We start from the raw sequence: 17532 nt of genomic DNA, 5'->3' as shown, positions 1-17532 counted from the left end.
CTTCTCTCTCTCTCTCTCTCTCTCTCTCTCTCTCTCTCTCTCTCTCTCTCTGTCTGTCTTTCTGCTTTCATGATTGTTATCTCCTTTCAGGTCATTGCTATGAGCGGGAGGAAAGGGGAAAAAATAGATGTCTAGACGTGTACTGTATCATGCTGTACTTGTATTTCCTGTTATTTCGTTTCTGATCTGATGGCAAATCTGGTCTCTCCTTTTGTTGCTGACAATCTTGCATTCTGGGACATGGCGTTGGATTGATTAGTAGATATTGTTTTGGGAGTCTTTTCGTTTCAATGTTGGTCATGTTTGCATTGTACTGTATTCTCTCTGTGTTAACAATAAACACATATCCATCTCTTTACTTAGTTTATCCTCTATGAGGCACCTACATGTTAGTCCATTCTAAACATGATCTATATATATATATGCTCGATCGATCCTCAAAGCAAAGTCAGACCTAGGCCTTGGCTTAGGTCAGAAATTATCAGATCCTCACAACCTCCTGCGCCCGCCGGTTCTTGTCCACCACGAGCCGCAGCTGTCGTCCCTGCCAGTCCGCCTCGGACGTGGCGGCGGACTCGGACCGGTCGGTGCTACCCGGGGACGGCTTGAAGACGCCCTCGCGGAGGGTGTCGGTGAAGAGTTCGTAGGAGGGGTAATCTGTCGTGTCTATAATTAGCCATACGGGGGTTTCTCTTCTTGTTCCTCCCCCTGAGGGGGACACGAAAGGAGCAAAGAGGGAGAATGGGAGAAGGGGAGATATACAGCCATCGACGAACTGGTTGACCTGCTCCTCGGTCATGCCGGTTCCTTTGACGGCGCGGAGGGTCCGCTCTTGTTCCTGGCGCCAGTCGTAGACGAAGCGGGTGTTTTGGGCGTCGCTGTTAGTTGTTTTTATCGTTAGACGTGTCGCGAAGTTGTGAGTAGATCCGTTGGGGATGTGATACATACATATGGATCAAGGCGTCAAGTTGGCTGGTCGAATCGGAATCAATTGAGGTCAGCACAGTCCCAATTGGAGAATCCAGAACCCATAAACCGAAGCATAGGTTTTAAGTTAGATAGGTAAAGGGAAAAAAAAGAAAAGAAAATACTCACTCCGTCAAAACATCATACTTCTTCAACGCCTCATTCACCACCCTCACATCCTCAAACTTCACATACCCCAGTCTCCCATCATACCCCTCCCCACTCTCCTTCGCCCGAACGGCCGCCTCCCACCGTTCCCTCAACGTCCTCTCATCCCGCGCCCGGAACCCAACGCACCAACCTTCAAAGATCACCACCCTCACCCTCTCCTCCCCTTCCTTGTTCACAATCTCCCACTTCTCCTCCGGCACCCGGTCCCCCTGGCCCGCAAAAGCGGACTTGTCGTACTGCGGGATCTTGGTGGGTTGATTGTTGCGGAGGGAGGCGAAGACGCGTTCGCCCAGGGCGAGGTCGTGCGTCGAGGGCTGGCCCCGGTGCTGGAGGAGGGGGTTGTCCGGGTGAGATTGGGCGAGGGCGACTTGGTCCGCGTGCGTGAGGTAGATGTCGTCGAGGGAGAGGGTTACTGTTGGTAGAGAGTAGGGTGGGGAGCGGAGGGTTTTTTGTAATGTCGATACCTGCGTCGCAGCTGTGTTATTATATACTAACGTATATACACATGTTATATATATATATATATACGAGTGTGAGATATACCAAAACGGTCTTCCCCGCCCCTTGCACACCGTTCAGACCGAGGAAGAAGGGCGGGGCATTGGGATCGGAGGCGTGGCGGGCTTGGTGCGCCTGCAGCCGCTCGAGGAGGAAGGGGATGCAGTATTGGGATTTGTCGTCGATGATTTCGGGCATGTTGTTTTTGTTCTTTGTTCTCTCGTGATCGATTGTTGTTGGGTTGATCTGGTAAGCGCCTAGCTATGTATGTTACGAGGGCATCATGTTTGGTGTGGCCCGATCGGGGAAATCTGGGGAAGGGAAGACCCGGGCGGAGATGGAGAGGGGCGGCGCGGCGCGGAGGGGAGAACGTTGCGCCTGAGTGGTCTGCTCTACGCTGTAACTCCGATGGACACCACGAGGTCGTGTTACATATGCCGGCAGAGAGATCTGGCGACGTCAGCCGGAGAATTCTAGCCTGATTGTATGCACAGTGCAGCATGACGTCTGAAGAGCGATCACATGGATGAGTCAGCACGACTCCAGCAAGAGGGAAGGCGAAGGAAGAGAGACCGGAGAAAGAACGACGGACACCCATGCATGTGACACGGAGCACTAACCGCTTCGGTAGCGACCGCCAGCTCCGCCGAGCTTGCGGCCAACATGCCGAGGTTCCCTGCGTGCCGAGCTGCTGCCGTGCATGACCTATCCTATCCATCTTATCCTCACCTCTTCTCCCCAGGAGTGTCTCCATAGCTCCTGGTCTTATCTTCTTTTATCCCTCTTCTCTCCATCCTCTTCTTCCTTCCTTCCACTCTTTTAACCTTCCCCAGATCCTCCATCCCGAGTAGTACCTGGTACCTACTACTCCACTACCAAACCCCTCTCGATACTGCGGCCATGTCCGAGCTGCGCTTCGACAACCAGACCGTCGTCGTCACCGGTGCCGGCGGCGGCCTGGGTAAGGCATATGCCACCTTCTTCGCCTCGAGGGGCGCCAACGTCGTCGTCAACGACCTGGGAAGCTCCCACGTCGGCGAGGGCAAGTCGTCCAAGGTACATACCCCCCGGAAAAACTCCACCGATTTATGATAATGGACGGCTGACTAACAATTGAACAGGCCGCAGACCTGGTCGTCGAGGAGATCCGAGCGGCCGGCGGCAAGGCCGTCGCCAACTACGACAGCGTCGAGAACGGCGAGGCCATCATCGACACTGCCATCAAGGCCTTTGGCCGCATCGACGTCCTCATCAACAATGCCGGCATCCTGCGCGACATCAGCTTCAAGAACATGAAGGATCAGGACTGGGACCTGATCAACAAGGTTCACACCTACGGCGCGTACAAGGTGGGTTTCTCCCATAGACGATAATTTAAATCTATGCTGTATAACTCGCAGCATGCTGACGGAGTTGGTTGATAGTGCGCCAGAGCCGCCTGGCCCCATTTCCGGAAACAGAAGTATGGCCGTATCATCAACACGGCCTCCGCAGCTGGTCTGTTTGGTAGCTTTGGGCAGGCTAACTACTCGGGTATGTCTCCATGTTTCAGTTGATATGTATCTGGCGTACTGACAACACTAGCTGCCAAACTCGGCCAGGTCGGTTTCACTGAGACCCTTGCTAAGGAGGGCGCCAAGTACAACATCATTGCGAACGTCATCGCACCAATTGGTACGTTTCAGAAAATTCGCTTTGGGAAACAAAAGAAGGCGATTGCTAACTTCTCGCAGCTGCCAGCCGCATGACTGCGACGGTTATGCCACCAGAGGTCCTGGAGCTTCTGAAGCCGGAGTGGATTGTCCCCTTGGTTGCCGTCCTCGTCCACCCCTCCAACACTACAGAGACTGGCGGCATCTTTGAGGTCGGCGGTGGCCATGTTGCCAAGCTGCGGTGGGAGCGCGCAAAGGGTGCCCTGCTCAAGGCTGACTCGTCCTTGACGCCTGGTGCCATTTTGAGAAAATGGGACGATGTCAACGACTTCTCCAAACCCAGCTACCCCTCTGGCCCCGCTGACTTCATGACCCTGCTGGAGGATGGCATGCAGCTGCCAAGTGCGCCTGCAGGAGAGGAGCCTGACTTCAAGGGCAGAGTGGCCCTGGTTACTGGTGGCGGCGCTGGGTATGTTACCACTTGCGTTTGCATCTTTTCAACACAGCCCTGCTGACTTTTGCAGTCTTGGCCGTTCGTACTGTCTGTTGTTCGCCAAGCTTGGCGCCTCTGTCGTCGTCAACGATCTCGTTGACCCCGAGCCGGTCGTTCAGGAGATCAAGAAGCTGGGCGGACAGGCTGTTGGCTCGAAGGCATCCGTCGAGGATGGCGAGGCTGTGGTCAAGGCAGCCATCGATGCATATGGACGGATTGACATTGTTGTCAACAATGCCGGTATCCTGCGCGACAAGGCTTTCACCAACATGAACGACGATCTGTGGAACCCTGTCATGAACGTTCACCTGCGGGGCACATACAAGGTCACCAAGGCCGCCTGGCCCTACTTCCTGAAGCAGAAGTATGGTCGTGTTGTCAACACCACTAGCACTAGTGGTATCTACGGCAACTTTGGACAGTCGAACTACGCGGCTGCTGTAAGCTCCCTTTCCACTTTATTATTGCTTTATTTCATCCAGAGTAAGCACGCTAATGACCACAGAAACTCGGTATTCTTGGCTTCTCCCGCACTCTTGCTCTCGAGGGAGCGAAGTACAACATCAAGGTCAACACCATCGCTCCGAACGCCGGTACCAACATGACCCGAACCATCTTGCCCGAGGAGATGGTCCAGGCGTTCAAGCCTGACTACGTCGCTCCTCTGGTCGTTCTGCTCTGCTCGGACAAGGTTCCTGAGCCCGGCACCAAGGGTCTGTACGAGTGTGGCAGCGGTTGGTTCGCCAGGACCAGGTGGCAGCGTTCTGGGGGCCATGGCTTCCCGGTCGACGTGAAGCTGACCCCCGAGGCGGTGCTCGCGGAGTGGAAGAAGATCACCAACTTCGATGACGGACGCGCGGACCACCCTGAGGATGGCCAGGAGGGTACTGCCAAGATCATGGCCAACATGACCAACAAGCAGGGCGGAGAGAAGGAATCTGCGGGCGACAACCAGATTCTGGCGGCCATTGAGAAGGCGAAGACGTTGTCGACCGATGGCACTGCCTTCGACTATGTCGACCGGGACGTCATCCTCTACAACATCAGTCTGGGTGCGAAGCGCACTGACCTTCCCCTGGTGTACGAGAACCACGAAAACTTCCAGCCTCTGCCCACTTTCGGTGTCGTCCCGTGGTTCAACACGGCCACTCCCTGGAACATGGAGGACATCGTCGCCAACTTCTCGCCCATGATGCTCCTCCACGGCGAGCAGTACCTTGAGATCCGCAAATTCCCCATCCCGACCGCCGCCAAGACTCTCTCATACCCCAAGCTCATTGATGTCATCGACAAGGGCAATGCTGCCATTGTCATCGCCGGCTACACCACCAAGGATGCGGTCACGGGCGAGGACCTCTTCTACAACGAATCGACCATATTCATCAGAGGAAGCGGTGGCTTCGGTGGCTCCCCTAAGCCTACCGCCGCCCGGCCCAAGGCCGCAACCTCTCCGTACAAGCCACCAAAGCGGCAACCGGACGCGGTCATCGAGGAGAAGACGTCTGAGGACCAGGCCGCTCTGTACCGCCTCAACGGCGACAGAAACCCGCTCCACATCGACCCCGAATTCAGCAAAGTCGGCGGCTTCAAGATTCCCATCCTGCACGGCCTGTGCTCGCTGGGTATCTCCGGCAAGCACGTTTTCGGCAAGTTCGGTCCGTTCAAGAACTTGAAGGTCCGCTTCGCTGGCGTTGTCCTGCCGGGCCAGACGCTGAAGACGGAGATGTGGAAGGAAGGAAACACCGTCGTCTTCCAGACCACGGTCGTGGAGACCGGCAAGCTGGCCATCAGCGGTGCGGGTGCCGAGCTGCTCGAGGGAGCGAAGCCCAAGCTGTAAAAGTTGTAAAATAATTTAGATCGGGAAGCCTGAAGGACAGTTTTCTGACTATTTGCCGTAAATGGTACGGCAGGAAACCATGAGAATGACATGTCTTCGTTGTGTTAATATCTAGTTGGTGTTTGATATCTATTTGCTATGGTTCTTAGGGTATTTCAATCTATTTTACGCATCCATAGTGGTTCTCTTCCAAACTAAATTAATTCCTCTGGAATATAAACCTCTCGATAATGTGCTCTGACTTTGACTTTCAGCGGACGATCAGTTGGCGCCATGTGTGATCGCTTAGGTACGATCTGCGATGCTATGTCGAGCTGGGGTCAGCTGAAGACATACTAAGACGCGGACGGGACCTTGGGCGACGATCAGGCAAGGAGCTTGCTGCAAGCTTAGCTGCTCTTCGGAAAAATAAATAAGCTTAGATATGTCAAAGATTTGATGTGTATCGCGACGATGGACGAGTTCATGCGAACCTGCCGTAAGATGCGTAAGCCGGATACCGTACGTTACCGGAGCTTAGTAGGTCAAGTCAACGTCTGACCTGAACTCCCCGCAGCCCGTCCGACGGCCAGACAACACAACCCTCCTCCTCACCTCGACGCAGCTACGACGAAACGAAACAAACCCTCCCCACCTGCTACTACAACCTCATCTCCGATCATGTAGCAGAGCTCTGGTGAGTCCATGCAACGATGGTGCTCTCCCTGCCCGTCCCGAGCTTCTCCAGATCCGCTTCTTCCTCCCCTCTCCGCACCGGCGATAGCAACAGCAACAGCAAGAACCATGATCCCCCGTCTTCTTATCCTCGCGGGACGACGGCATCGGGGAAAACCGCAGGAGGCAAATCCTCTTCCTCTTCACACCTTACGAACACTACCAACTCCAACGGATCTAGTTCCACGCTGAGCGAAGCCCTCCGCAACAACCCGTTCGGCAGCACGTACCGGTCCCGCGCCGCCGCCCTCGAGGCCCAGATCCAGGCCCGCGAGGTGGAGGAGCAGCAGAAGCGGCGGGAGCGGCAGGAGCTGAACGACGCCCTGGTCACGCTGGCGCAGCTGTTCCCCGATGTGAAGGTCGAGGTCTTCCGCGAGCTGCTGGTCCGGTTCGATGGGCAGAGTCGGTTGCAGGTCTGCGTGGAGCAGCTGCTGAGGTATAAGAAGGAGTGGGTGAGGGGGAGGTGGAATGTGCCGGAGGGGGAGGGTGGAACGGAAGCCGGAGCCGGAGCTGGAGCTGGTGTCGATGCGAGAAATGGTGATGGGGAGGATCTGGTGCCGCCCGAGGAACGTTTCCGGAGCGAGGAATACAAGGCTGCCGTCAAGACGACGCTGTCCAAAGAGTTCAGCGGCTTGAGTCGGAGTACCGTCGATGCTGTCCTGGCTGAGGTTAACTTCTCGTATACCCGCGCGCGCCCGACGTTGCGCAATCTCTCTCGCAAGACATGGCGCGCCACTATCGGGAGTCTGCTCCCCTTTAAAAGGAAGAAGGATAAAGATGATCACCCGCTGTTGCTGTGGCAGCGTCTGGCGGATGGGGAGATGGCTCCGAGGCTGAAGGAAACGGGCTGCGAGGAGCTGGATCGGGAGCTACATGAGACGCTGCTGGCGCCGTTGCTCCTGCAGAAGAGGGAGGAGCGTGAGAGTCGCGATCTGAAGCTGGCGGAGGAGCTGAATGAGAACGAAGCCAAGGCTGTTCATGCTATGTACGAGTGTGACTGCTGTCTTGCGGACGTTACGTTCGAGCAGATATCGACCTGCTCTGCGAGCTCACATATCATATGCTACAACTGTATACAGCGGACGATCCATGAGGCCCTGTTCGGCCAGGGATGGGGCAATTCTGTCGATCCTGAACGGTCGACTCTTAGATGTATAGCTCCGGTGACAGAGGGGATTTGTGAAGGGTTCCTGCACCCGGAGATCGTGAAACGGGCCGTCCTCTCTGAGAAGGCCGGTACGGAGACATATCGCAAGTTCGAAGACCGGCTGGCCTCCGAGGCGCTCTTGAAATCCCAACTGAAGTTGATCCGGTGTCCGTTCTGCTCCTACGCCGAGGTCGACCCTATCTACCACCCTTCCGCGGGGGGAATCACCTGGAGATTCCGCCGCGGCAACCTCATCTCCACCATCATGATGACCATACTCCTTCTCGATTTGATACCCCTTCTTATTATTCCCGTTCTTGTTCTACTCGCGCTTAATCCTGCTGCTATTGCTGCCATCCTTAACGCCTCCCTCTGTAATCTCTGTTTGAAGACTCGCAACCAGCGCTTCACCTGTGCGAATCCTGCCTGCAAGCGTGACAGCTGCATCAACTGCCAAAAACCGTGGTACGATCCCCATGTTTGTCATGAACCTTTACTCCAGTCTCTCCGGACGACTGTCGAAGCGGCACGGACGGCTGCCATCAAACGCACTTGTCCCCGCTGCGGATTGTCCTTTGTCAAGTCCTCCGGATGTAATAAGTTGACCTGCGTGTGCGGGTACTCTATGTGCTACCTCTGCCGGAAGGCCTTGGGGCCTCCTTTGAAGGGCGCAGGCCGACCACAGCCTCCTCGACGTCGACGCCCTCAACGGGGCCGTCAAAACGCGCGTCCGAACCAGGAGAACGAACCCCCGATGATGTTTGGCGGTGATTGGGGTGCTCCTGACCTCGAATACGATGAAAACCAAAATCCCGACGACGATGACAGTGAAGAGGAAGCAGACATCGAGGAGGAGGAGGAGGAGGAGGAAGAAGAGGAAGAAGCCGAAGGCTATAAACACTTCTGCGAACACTTCCGCATCAACCCCGGCTCGCGCTGCACCGAATGCAACAAATGCGACCTCTACCTCGCCGAGGACGAGGAGGAAGTCGCCCGTCGTGCTGGAGAGGAGGCTGAGCGCAAGTGGCGTATCCGTCAGGGCATGGTTGGCGTCAGTATTGCTTCCTCTCCCTCTTCTTTGACTTATGGAAACCCGAACGGGGAGGGTAGGAGGAGTAGGGGGAGGAATGGGAGCGGATGGGACTGGGACGATATTCTACGGCTGAATGATACGAGGAAGTGGCGCCGCAGGTGGCGGTATTGGGTCGAAGACGTGTGGCAGGAGGGAAGATGGAAGTGGGAGGCGCAGGGGTTCGTGGATTGGGTCGTGGAGAGGATGATCGTTGTTGAGGATGTTTGAAGAATCTTCTTATTCTTTCGAGGAAGTTTGGACCTGGTTTTGCTTGCTTGCTTGCTTGCCTGTAGGGAGTTTTCTTTGTTCCTCCTTTTATTTTCCCCCATATGTTTTCCAGTTTCGGTCCCTTTCTCTCTCTCTCTCTTCCCCCCCCCTTTCACTCGCTCTGCTTCTTTGTGTCTTTTAAGAGTCTTTTTGTTCTAATCTTGCTACGGCCTTGTCTTGCTTTTTTCTTTACTTTACGGTCATGGAGTATGCTGGTTTTGGATTCTGGTTACTTGCTGTCTTTTAATCGCTGGGAAGAAGTTCAAGGGAAAGGGAATTGGAAGTGGGAAAAGCTCGTTTTGTTTTCTGGAGGCTACTTCAACCTCCCTCGAACTCAACCTTGAACTCAAACCTAGAACTAAAATAAAAGATAGAATGGAAGGCGAATAGTGAAATGGGACTTGGGCTATTTGAGATGTTTACCTTTTTTTTGCATAAAGGGCTGATCTAGGACCCAGTCTAGACATATACTGACTGCCACATAGTCTGCCAGACCTACTAGGGCAGGAGGGTAGTTAAATGGGTGGTCTCTTAAGTCAGTCAGTGGCTGGGCCTGAGACTGCACCCAATTCTGCAATGTTCACTGATCCAATCTAATCAATTTGATCGTAATATATATATGATGGACTATGGATCTGAGCAGAATTATGTACTAGGGCCCCAAGACACATGCGGGCCAGGTTTTATTTTATAAACATTTATATAAAAGTTGGATTGTACAGTACCCTACCCTACCCCATCATGGATGTTGAAACCCCCCATGTTTTTATCGTTGAATAATAAAAGAATAAAATGCTCGTGAAGAATGAACGTTGGGAATGTTGAGAGAATATTTATTTTAGAGAAAAGTATATATGTGATGATGTATAATCGAGCAACAATAGATCCTATATTACTACTCTACAGACGGTAACAAGGTAGATAGTTTTGAGTTGAATCGCTCTGGCTGGTAAAAGCTCTGCCCATTATTACTTTGTCTACGAAAAGTACAACTGACTACTATGGGATGGGAGGGAGAACGGATTGGGGTTGCCTGAGACTTTTTGATTTCCTACAGGAAAAGCCTATACTACCATATCGTATCGCTGAAAAGCAATCCCTGGAAACAAACAACCCATATCCGTGATATCATGAATTTTATTTTTACGAAGAGAAAAGGTTTTTTGTGGCCAGGTCAGCCAGTTTAGTTCATCTGGCGGACGAGGGCGTTGATGTTCTCCTCACGGTTACCGGTGTCACCACCCTCGATGAAGTGCTTGAACTTGCGGGGGTTGAAGCCGCCGGTGGGGTTGGACAGCTTGAAGGGCCACAGGAAGTTGGAGGCCTGCTTGAAGTTGGGGCCGACGGTGTAGATCTCGTGGATCAGGTCCTCAATGCAGACGATACCGTACTTGCCGAGGTTCTCCTCGATGATCTGGTTGTCGGTCAGGGGGATGCGCTGCTTGTTGACCTTGCCGTAGCCGCGCTTGTAGATGAGCTCGCGGACGGTCTTGAGGTTGGGGTAACCGTAGGCGATGTACGGGTTGACGATGGTCAGCATCTCCTGGGTGGCCTTGGTGAGGCGGACGAAGACACCGTTGTTAATCTGCAGGAGACGCAGGAGCTGCAGGATCTTGCGGGGCTTAGGAGGGATCTTGTTGATACTGCAGGGTTTTAGCTGCGTTCTATTATCATAACTTATAAGGATATGAGACCTACCCCTTGATACGGATAACGAAGGCCAGCTTGGGCTCCTCAGGAACGTAGAAGGTACCCTCCTTGCGGCTCAGGCGAGCAAGACGGATCTTCTCGCGCTCGGCATCGCGGTACTCCTTGACGTAGGACTCGGCACGCTTGAAGATGACGGCGCGCTTCTCCTTGTTGGCCTGCATTCAGAGAGTTAGCGATTGATCCTCCAGATTAAACGATGCAACTCAAAGCATGATCATCCTCGAATATCAGCCCCGAAAGATGGTTAACGAAAAGCGACAGCATCGACCGGAGGTCTAGTCGCGTGGTTGGTAGATATCATCATACAAACACCCCTATTCAAAAGAAATCCTCCACTATAAAGAGAAAAAAATAAGATACTAACCTGCTTGCGCTTCTCGAGCTCAGCACGGCGAGCAGCGCGAGCCTGCTCCTGGCTCTTGCGCTTCTTCAGGAGGGTCTCGGGAACGAGGACCTGCTCTTGGGTGGGGACGGTGCTGTTGGCAACAAGAGAATCGAAGGTCAGTATAGTCTGTCCGCATGAAAAGACATGGCACACTCAAATCGCCGAGCGTAAAGAACTGCAGCATATAGCGCCACATTCTCGGACTGAAGGCGGTTTTTTATTTGGGACTCGACGAAATGAATTTAATCGGTGAAGATAAGAGAGTTTTGACCATGGCTACTCAACTTGCTACTAACTTAGAACAAGCGTTCACAAAAATTCGCACATGGTCGAGTCTCTCGTTTACTCTCCTCATCCGACAACACCCTAAGCATAACGCTCAGGAAATTATGTTGACCGCTCTTCACCTCTCATGTCACAAAGAGACGATGACGGCAACAATGATTTTCAAGGAGAAAGCTCATGTCAAAAAGCCTTCAACCTCAAGACCCCAGAACCTGTCCTCAACTCCAATGTTTCTTGTATTTCCCATTCTCAGGGCCAATCCAATTGCAATTGGTGAAGAGGAAAGCAGGCCACAACGGGATTGATCGAGCTGGTGCTTTGCAGGCGACCGACACACTGCAGCCACTCCAGCGAGAAAGGGACGACTATATCTGGAACCTCACGAACTCGCGTATAATCAGCCTGAATGGAAAGAGAGGGGAGCATACGTAGCAGTGGGCGCCATCTCGAAAAGGATCCCGTCGATGTCGTTGGAGTCGGCGACTTTGGGCGGAGAGTTGTCGTGCAAGAATCAGAAAATCCAGCAGAAGTCGGCTCGAGGTCGAGAAATTCGGGTTTGTGGGCGCCCTAAGCTGAAAAGGGTGCGCTAGTCCGCTTGCGGTTGGTCCGCTGGAGTCGAGGTCACGTTACACTCATCCGGTGGAGACAGCCCTTATCTGCGGCTTGATTAGGGCTTGGGACGTCATTAGACCGCCCCTCGAGGCATCATCTCGTGTCCGGATAGACCCCCCTCAGCTTGCTGCCCAGATCATCCCGGCTCATCTCTTGATTTTCAAGGCTGAAAAAAAAACATGTCAACCCGACGAGGCGTCGGTCTCGGCGCCTTCGCCAACCGCAACCAGACCACCCAGTCGTACGCTACCCACGGCGCGAACCTGCGCTCTACGCATCTCTCATCGCTGCAGACCCAACTCTCTGTCTTCCAGTCTCTGCTGCACAGCTTCGCCCTGGAACATGCCTCGACCATCAAGTCCAACCCGACCTTCCGCGCCGAATTTGCGCGCATGTGCAACGCCATCGGCGTCGACCCGCTCGCGGCCAGCAACGTCAAGGGCAAGAGCGGCCGAAAGGGTCTCATTCCCGGTCTGGGCGAGGGAGGCAGCTTCTGGACTCAGATCCTGGGAGGGGATATGAATGACTTTTACTTTGAGGTTGCGGTGCGGGTTGTAGAGCTCTGTCTGGAGACTAGGAGTGAAAACGGGGGCTTGATCGGGGTCGAGGAGTGCCGGAAGAGAGTCGGGAGGGGAAAGGCGATCGGAGGCGGGCTTGAGGTTTCAGAGTATGTATACCCCAGATAATACCATTTTGACTGAACTAGAGAACAGACCTGTCTGACACATATTGTAGAGATGACATCCTCCGCGCCGTCAAATCGCTCGAGCCCCTCGGCTCCGGGTTCAGCATCATCCGCGTCGGCAGCAAGCAGTTCATCCGGTCCATCCCCAAGGAGCTCAACGCGGACCAGGCAACTGTGCTCGAGGCGATCCAGGTTCTGGGCTACGTCACCGTTTCCATGTTGGAGTTGAATCTTAACTGGGAGAAGGCCCGCGCCCAGACGGTTATCGATGACCTGCTGGCGGACGGCCTGGTCTGGTTGGATGCCCAGTGTGAGGAGAACGAGTACTGGTCTCCTCAGAACCTGCTGGATGATAGCGGGTGAAGATGTAGTCGCTCGTCGAAAGGCAACAACATCATGGAATCAGAGCCTGATTATCTTTCTTTTTCTTTTTCTTTTTTTTTTCCAAAAGCAGGGGGCCCTCCTGGTCCGTGTAAACGGTCAAGGGAATCCGCCCTGGGAGTGCTAACTGATAAGGACCAGAACGGGCACGACGATCGAACGATCCAACTATCCATATTCTCCCAGGAGTCCTCCGATGCTAGACGGTTCCGACTTCTGCGAGCGTTGCCAGGGCTCAAACTGGGCGAAATTTTTATAGATCGGAATTATCAAAGCGGAATGTTATGCTTTCTCTACGACGTCCCATTCAAGCCTGAGCCTTCGGTTCACTCGTTGAGAATTTCTTACGCTAAGAAGTGGGGATTGGTTGTGGAGAGGATATAAAGATGTGAAGTTGTGATCACTGTATACTCATCTCATACCCTGCTAAGACAATCAGTATATAGGTAGTTAGACTACTACTGCCATAATACCCAAACAAATTTACATAAAAATGCAAGACCTGGAATGCAATACAATTTCTATTCGCAGAGCTCCATATTGTAGACAACAGGCGCCGTGAGATATTGGCAAAAAGAAACAAACTGGCCCGATCCAAGGACCACAATCTCCCCCACCCAGCACAATTGCATCGCATCACAGCCGGCCTTTTTTGCACGGGGATTTCACCTTTTTTCTTTTATTTTCATTCCATTTCCAGACATGAACATCATCTGCAAAAGGCATACAAGGCATGATCAGATCAGATCGACAGATCCGACTCCAACTCGCGCCATGTTTCGGAAGGGGACGAGGATCTGGTATATCTGAGATGAGACTCCAGAGGAAGGAGAAAACAGGAAGCATGAAAGATATGGAATGCCCATTACAACGTTAACAACTCAACCTAAGCCTTGATTGCACCACCCAATGCACCACCGCTGAACTGCTGTCCACCGGGTCTCCGCTGCTGACCACCAGGCAGTCTCGGTCCGCCGCGCGTCTGGCCCGCACGTCCAGCACCACGGCCGCCACGGCCACCGGCGCCCTGGTCGCGCTGGAAGGCGTTGGCCATGCCTTGCGTGCGCTGTTCGAGGGTCTTCTCGTTAGCCTCGAGCAGGGACATGGACTTGTCGGCGAGGGTGACGATCTGAGACTGGAGACGCGAGAGTTCGACACCCTTGCGGAAGACAATGGCGCCGTTGACCTGGTCCAGCGCGGCGGCGAGCTCCTCGTGAGAGATCATGCGGCTGACAATAGCAGCGATCTTCTTCTCGGGAAGCTCGAACATGTTGGACAGCGTGGCAATGGAGAGGGTGTCGTAGAAGGGAGCGTAGGTGAAGAGGTAGGTGCGCAGACCTTCTTCCTGGATCTGCTGGGTCAGCATCTCCTTGATCTTGTCGGGATGCGACATCAGGTCCCAGATCTTGATCGAGTTGAGGAGCTCCGCGGCCTTCTTCCAGTCACCCGCAGCGAGGAACTTCGCACTCATGATGACACCGTCACGGGTGTTCTCAGGGGGACCGGTGAAGACCTGTCTCTCGTTGTAGTCGAGCATGCGGCGGAACGTCTTGGAAATAACGCGACGCTTCATCTCGGGCGAAGACGACGTCTGAGCCATCAGTGGGACCTCAAGGAACATGCTCGACGTGAGGTAGATGCACTCCAGCAACTCAAGGTTAATGTGCATGTGGAAGGGAAGCTGGCGCTGACGCTCAAGTCTCTCCTGCTCTGGGGTAACGGACGAGTACCGCTGGAGGATGATTCCCTGGGCCAGCAGTTCCTTTTGTCTTCCGCTGCCGCAGACTTCCGAGAGCGTGTTCTGAGCCTCGTAGATAAGGCCAGCACGGAACGCGCAGAGGCCGATCTGGACCAGGGTCCTGTTGAAGAGGATCTGGGTACCAACGTCGAAGTTGGAGATGTTCTCCGTGAGGTGAGACATGAGCATCAGGTCACGAGCACGGTAGTAGTTGTCGTGGAGGGCGAGGAAGTAGATCTGGCACAGCATCGCGCGGGCCCTGATGATGCCGTCGCTGTACTTGAAAAGGTAGTTGCAGAGGGTCTGGACAAGGGCGTGCACGTCGGTGCCGTTGCCACGAGGAGTGATGGTCGAATCGAGGTTGGACGGGATCGCCTTCCATGTAGCATCCTCCAGGATGGTAACGACCTGAGAAGGCTTGAAGTAGACGTGCTCAAGCCGTCTCATAACCACTCTGTTGATGCTGTCCTGTCGAGGCTCGCTCTTGTCGGTCTTGCCGAGCTCCTCGACATAGAGTTGTGCACGGACGATGTTGTTGTACAGCGACTGCTCGTCGCTCAGTCTCTCAATGTATTCGGCAGTATGAGGGTCGATGTGCTGCAGAGACCTGGTGAGCTCGTCATCGAGTCTCTCGACGAATGAGACGATGCTTCCAGGAATGCGGAAGACCTCCCCTTCGGGAGGCTGAGGCTGCTTCTCATCATCCTCCCATTCCTCCGCTCCTTCACAGACAACAAAGTTGCGGTTCTCCTCGAGGATGGACAGCAACGTCGAGAGCTCACGCTCAGCGAGCTTCCACTGCTCAGGGCTCATGTAGGTAACGGCGGAAGTCGACGAAAGGTCGAAGCGGGTAGCTATGAGCGTCAGATAGACACGGATGCGCTGGTAGGGGGTCTGAGCAACCTCCAACAGCCTCTCCATGGTCTTGATCTGCTCAACACGGTCGGTGTTCTTCTTTCCTCTCGATTCGAGGATGATCCGGAGGTGCTTCAGGATGCTCTCTGGAGTGTACTGCAGCGCCTTGCCGCCGCGGCCAACGGTTGCGAAACCCTCCTCATCCTTGGTAGGCACAGCCTCTACACGATCCAGACGGCTGATCTTTGGCTTGATGAACGCAGCAGCGGCGGCCGCGGCGTCCGCTTCCTCATCGTCTTCCATGTAGTCTTCCTTGTCCTTCCGATACTTCTCAATCTCGGCGGCGTACTCCTTGTTGTTCTTCTTGATGCGCTGCTTCACCGCGTTGAAACCCTTGGCGTTGCTGGCGTTCATCTTCTTCGTCGAGACCTTCTGCTTGGTGATCGTCTCATTGAGGAAGTCCTCGAGGTCCGCAATGGTCTTGATGTAGATCTTCGGAGTCGGTCCGGTCTGGTTGATCTTGACGATCTGTCTGTTCAGCTTGTCAAACTCTGCGGGCAGAGTCAGTACATGCGCTCAACGTCTCTCCGGATCTCCAGACAAAGCCAAACTTACCTGTTGAGATGACAGCCCAGTCGTTGATCTTCTCGGCATTCTCGATCAACCGGACGGTGCTCTCGAGCTCCTCGAGTCTCTTGTCTTTGGCACTCTTGACGACGGTGACTCTGTCCTCGTCCTCACTCTCCTCACTCTCCGAAACATCCCTCATGAATCGACTGGCACCTGTGCGCCCACCTTCCTCTTCTTCAGAGGATTCCTCCTCGGAGGTCTCCTCCTCCTCCTCGCTGGACTCTTCCTCCTCAGAGAGTTCTTCCTCATCGTGATCGCTGTAAAGCTCCTCCTCGTCGGAGGTGCTCGACTCGCTGTCGCTGGCGCCACCGTGGAAGAAGCGAGACATCTTCGCTGTGTTAATTCGGTCTTTCGCGAACGCTGCGGGCTGGAAACTGGTCTGATACGAAAGGGTTGCGCGGTTTCCCAGACGAAGGTCGTCGCGGACGCGCTGCGCGATCGGTAGTTGACAGGAGAGAGAATTTATCTCTCAGACCGTTGCTCTGCCTGGGTACAAATTCGAGAGCGGTTGTGAGTGAGGGTTCTGAGGCGCGGTGGGTTGGTCCGCAGGAGCCACACACGAAATTTAAGCGAGGTGGCGCTTATCCTGATTCGGTGACCAGACTCCATCCGTGCATGGCGGGGAGAGCTCGGTGGCGATTCTCCAGACTGCGTTTTGCCATCACTGGCGGGCTAATCGGTGGACTAAGGCATCTACTGACCCAGGCAGAGCGGGCACTACCGGAAAACGGATGGGCAAAGCAGAGTACGTATATTCTCTGTTTTCCTACATTCTTTTATTGTTGCTCATGCGTCCGATGAATGAAACAAGCGGCAGCAATCTCACGCGGAAGCAAGTAGTGATGCAGCAACAACAATGACAGATGTCAACATCTTTCCACGTACGCCGGCGCTATGCCAAAAAAAAACACAGATATACGAGGATAGAAACCAGAGCCGAAAGTAGTCAAAACGCAAGAATGAACATTCAAGGTAGAGCAAAGTATGGCCAAGGAGAGACAGAATTCTCATGTCCGTAGAGCCTTCGCACGAAGAGAAGAGGGACAACCCACATTCGCACATACCATACATTCTTTGCCAAAGGTAGGGTCATCAGATAACATACAGCACCCATTCTAGCCATCCTATACTGTTTCTCCCATCCACTCTATCTCCCCTTGCCGACCCAGATCGCCTCTCTCAAGTAACCGGCGCGAGTGTTCCGACGGGTCTACCGTCCGGGGAAGGGGTATAGGAGGTCGCTGTTGTGCCGTTCACATGTCGTAACCTTCTGGACAAGAGGAGGGAGACGGATGCAAAGAAGGGCTGCATCGAGCAAGATCCCAAATAATGATATATGTAATTTGGTGGAGCTCTGCGTTAACCTCTTCAAGAGGAACGCACCGGGAGCATTTTCTTGCTCGAAAGGGGGACAATCTAGCATTTCACGCACAT

The 17532-nt window shown here is 53.9% G+C and overlaps 9 protein-coding genes across 9 annotated transcripts; 4 read left to right on the top strand and 5 right to left on the bottom strand.

Annotated features, from left to right (window-relative positions):
• Window positions 1-481: 481 nt before the first annotated feature.
• VTN00DRAFT_394 (uncharacterized protein) lies at window positions 482-1833 on the bottom strand (the record flags this gene model as incomplete). The annotated part of the gene is made up of 5 exons (XM_069430312.1): window positions 482-657; window positions 763-878; window positions 949-972; window positions 1096-1601; window positions 1681-1833. The coding sequence occupies 5 exons, from the start codon at window positions 1831-1833 to the stop codon at window positions 482-484; spliced, it is 975 nt and encodes a 324-aa protein (XP_069291102.1).
• A 702-nt stretch (window positions 1834-2535) lies between these two features.
• VTN00DRAFT_393 (uncharacterized protein) lies at window positions 2536-5617 on the top strand (the record flags this gene model as incomplete). Its single annotated transcript, XM_069430301.1, has 7 exons — window positions 2536-2691; window positions 2757-2984; window positions 3060-3168; window positions 3220-3309; window positions 3369-3756; window positions 3812-4220; window positions 4286-5617. 7 exons carry the CDS (start codon window positions 2536-2538, stop codon window positions 5615-5617), a joined length of 2712 nt encoding a protein of 903 aa, XP_069291101.1.
• A 692-nt stretch (window positions 5618-6309) lies between these two features.
• Window positions 6310-8778, top strand: VTN00DRAFT_392 (uncharacterized protein; the record flags this gene model as incomplete). Its single annotated transcript, XM_069430290.1, has 1 exon — window positions 6310-8778. The coding sequence occupies one exon, from the start codon at window positions 6310-6312 to the stop codon at window positions 8776-8778; it is 2469 nt and encodes an 822-aa protein (XP_069291100.1).
• A 101-nt stretch (window positions 8779-8879) lies between these two features.
• On the top strand, window positions 8880-9161 carry VTN00DRAFT_391 (uncharacterized protein; the record flags this gene model as incomplete). Its single annotated transcript, XM_069430279.1, has 1 exon — window positions 8880-9161. One exon carries the CDS (start codon window positions 8880-8882, stop codon window positions 9159-9161), a length of 282 nt encoding a protein of 93 aa, XP_069291099.1.
• Window positions 9162-10000: 839 nt separating this feature from the next.
• Window positions 10001-11642, bottom strand: VTN00DRAFT_390 (60S ribosomal protein uL30; the record flags this gene model as incomplete). Its single annotated transcript, XM_069430268.1, has 4 exons — window positions 10001-10460; window positions 10516-10682; window positions 10892-11003; window positions 11626-11642. 4 exons carry the CDS (start codon window positions 11640-11642, stop codon window positions 10001-10003), a joined length of 756 nt encoding a protein of 251 aa, XP_069291098.1.
• A 346-nt stretch (window positions 11643-11988) lies between these two features.
• Window positions 11989-12857, top strand: VTN00DRAFT_389 (uncharacterized protein; the record flags this gene model as incomplete). The annotated part of the gene is made up of 2 exons (XM_069430256.1): window positions 11989-12476; window positions 12545-12857. The coding sequence occupies 2 exons, from the start codon at window positions 11989-11991 to the stop codon at window positions 12855-12857; spliced, it is 801 nt and encodes a 266-aa protein (XP_069291097.1).
• A 654-nt stretch (window positions 12858-13511) lies between these two features.
• Window positions 13512-13721, bottom strand: VTN00DRAFT_388 (uncharacterized protein; the record flags this gene model as incomplete). The annotated part of the gene is made up of 1 exon (XM_069430245.1): window positions 13512-13721. One exon carries the CDS (start codon window positions 13719-13721, stop codon window positions 13512-13514), a length of 210 nt encoding a protein of 69 aa, XP_069291096.1.
• A 40-nt stretch (window positions 13722-13761) lies between these two features.
• Window positions 13762-16426, bottom strand: VTN00DRAFT_387 (uncharacterized protein; the record flags this gene model as incomplete). The annotated part of the gene is made up of 2 exons (XM_069430234.1): window positions 13762-16019; window positions 16084-16426. The coding sequence occupies 2 exons, from the start codon at window positions 16424-16426 to the stop codon at window positions 13762-13764; spliced, it is 2601 nt and encodes an 866-aa protein (XP_069291095.1).
• A 639-nt stretch (window positions 16427-17065) lies between these two features.
• Window positions 17066-17521, bottom strand: VTN00DRAFT_386 (uncharacterized protein; the record flags this gene model as incomplete). Its single annotated transcript, XM_069430223.1, has 2 exons — window positions 17066-17222; window positions 17313-17521. The coding sequence occupies 2 exons, from the start codon at window positions 17519-17521 to the stop codon at window positions 17066-17068; spliced, it is 366 nt and encodes a 121-aa protein (XP_069291094.1).
• Window positions 17522-17532: the final 11 nt, after the last annotated feature.

This window comes from Thermoascus crustaceus (genome assembly GCF_041956765.1).
Source record: "Thermoascus crustaceus strain CBS 181.67 unplaced genomic scaffold VTN00scaffold_1, whole genome shotgun sequence".
In the NCBI taxonomy this organism is placed as follows: Eukaryota; Fungi; Ascomycota; class Eurotiomycetes; order Eurotiales; family Thermoascaceae; genus Thermoascus; species Thermoascus crustaceus.
Note: the sequence above shows the minus strand (reverse complement) of the source record. Positions and strands in the feature narration are given on the sequence as shown.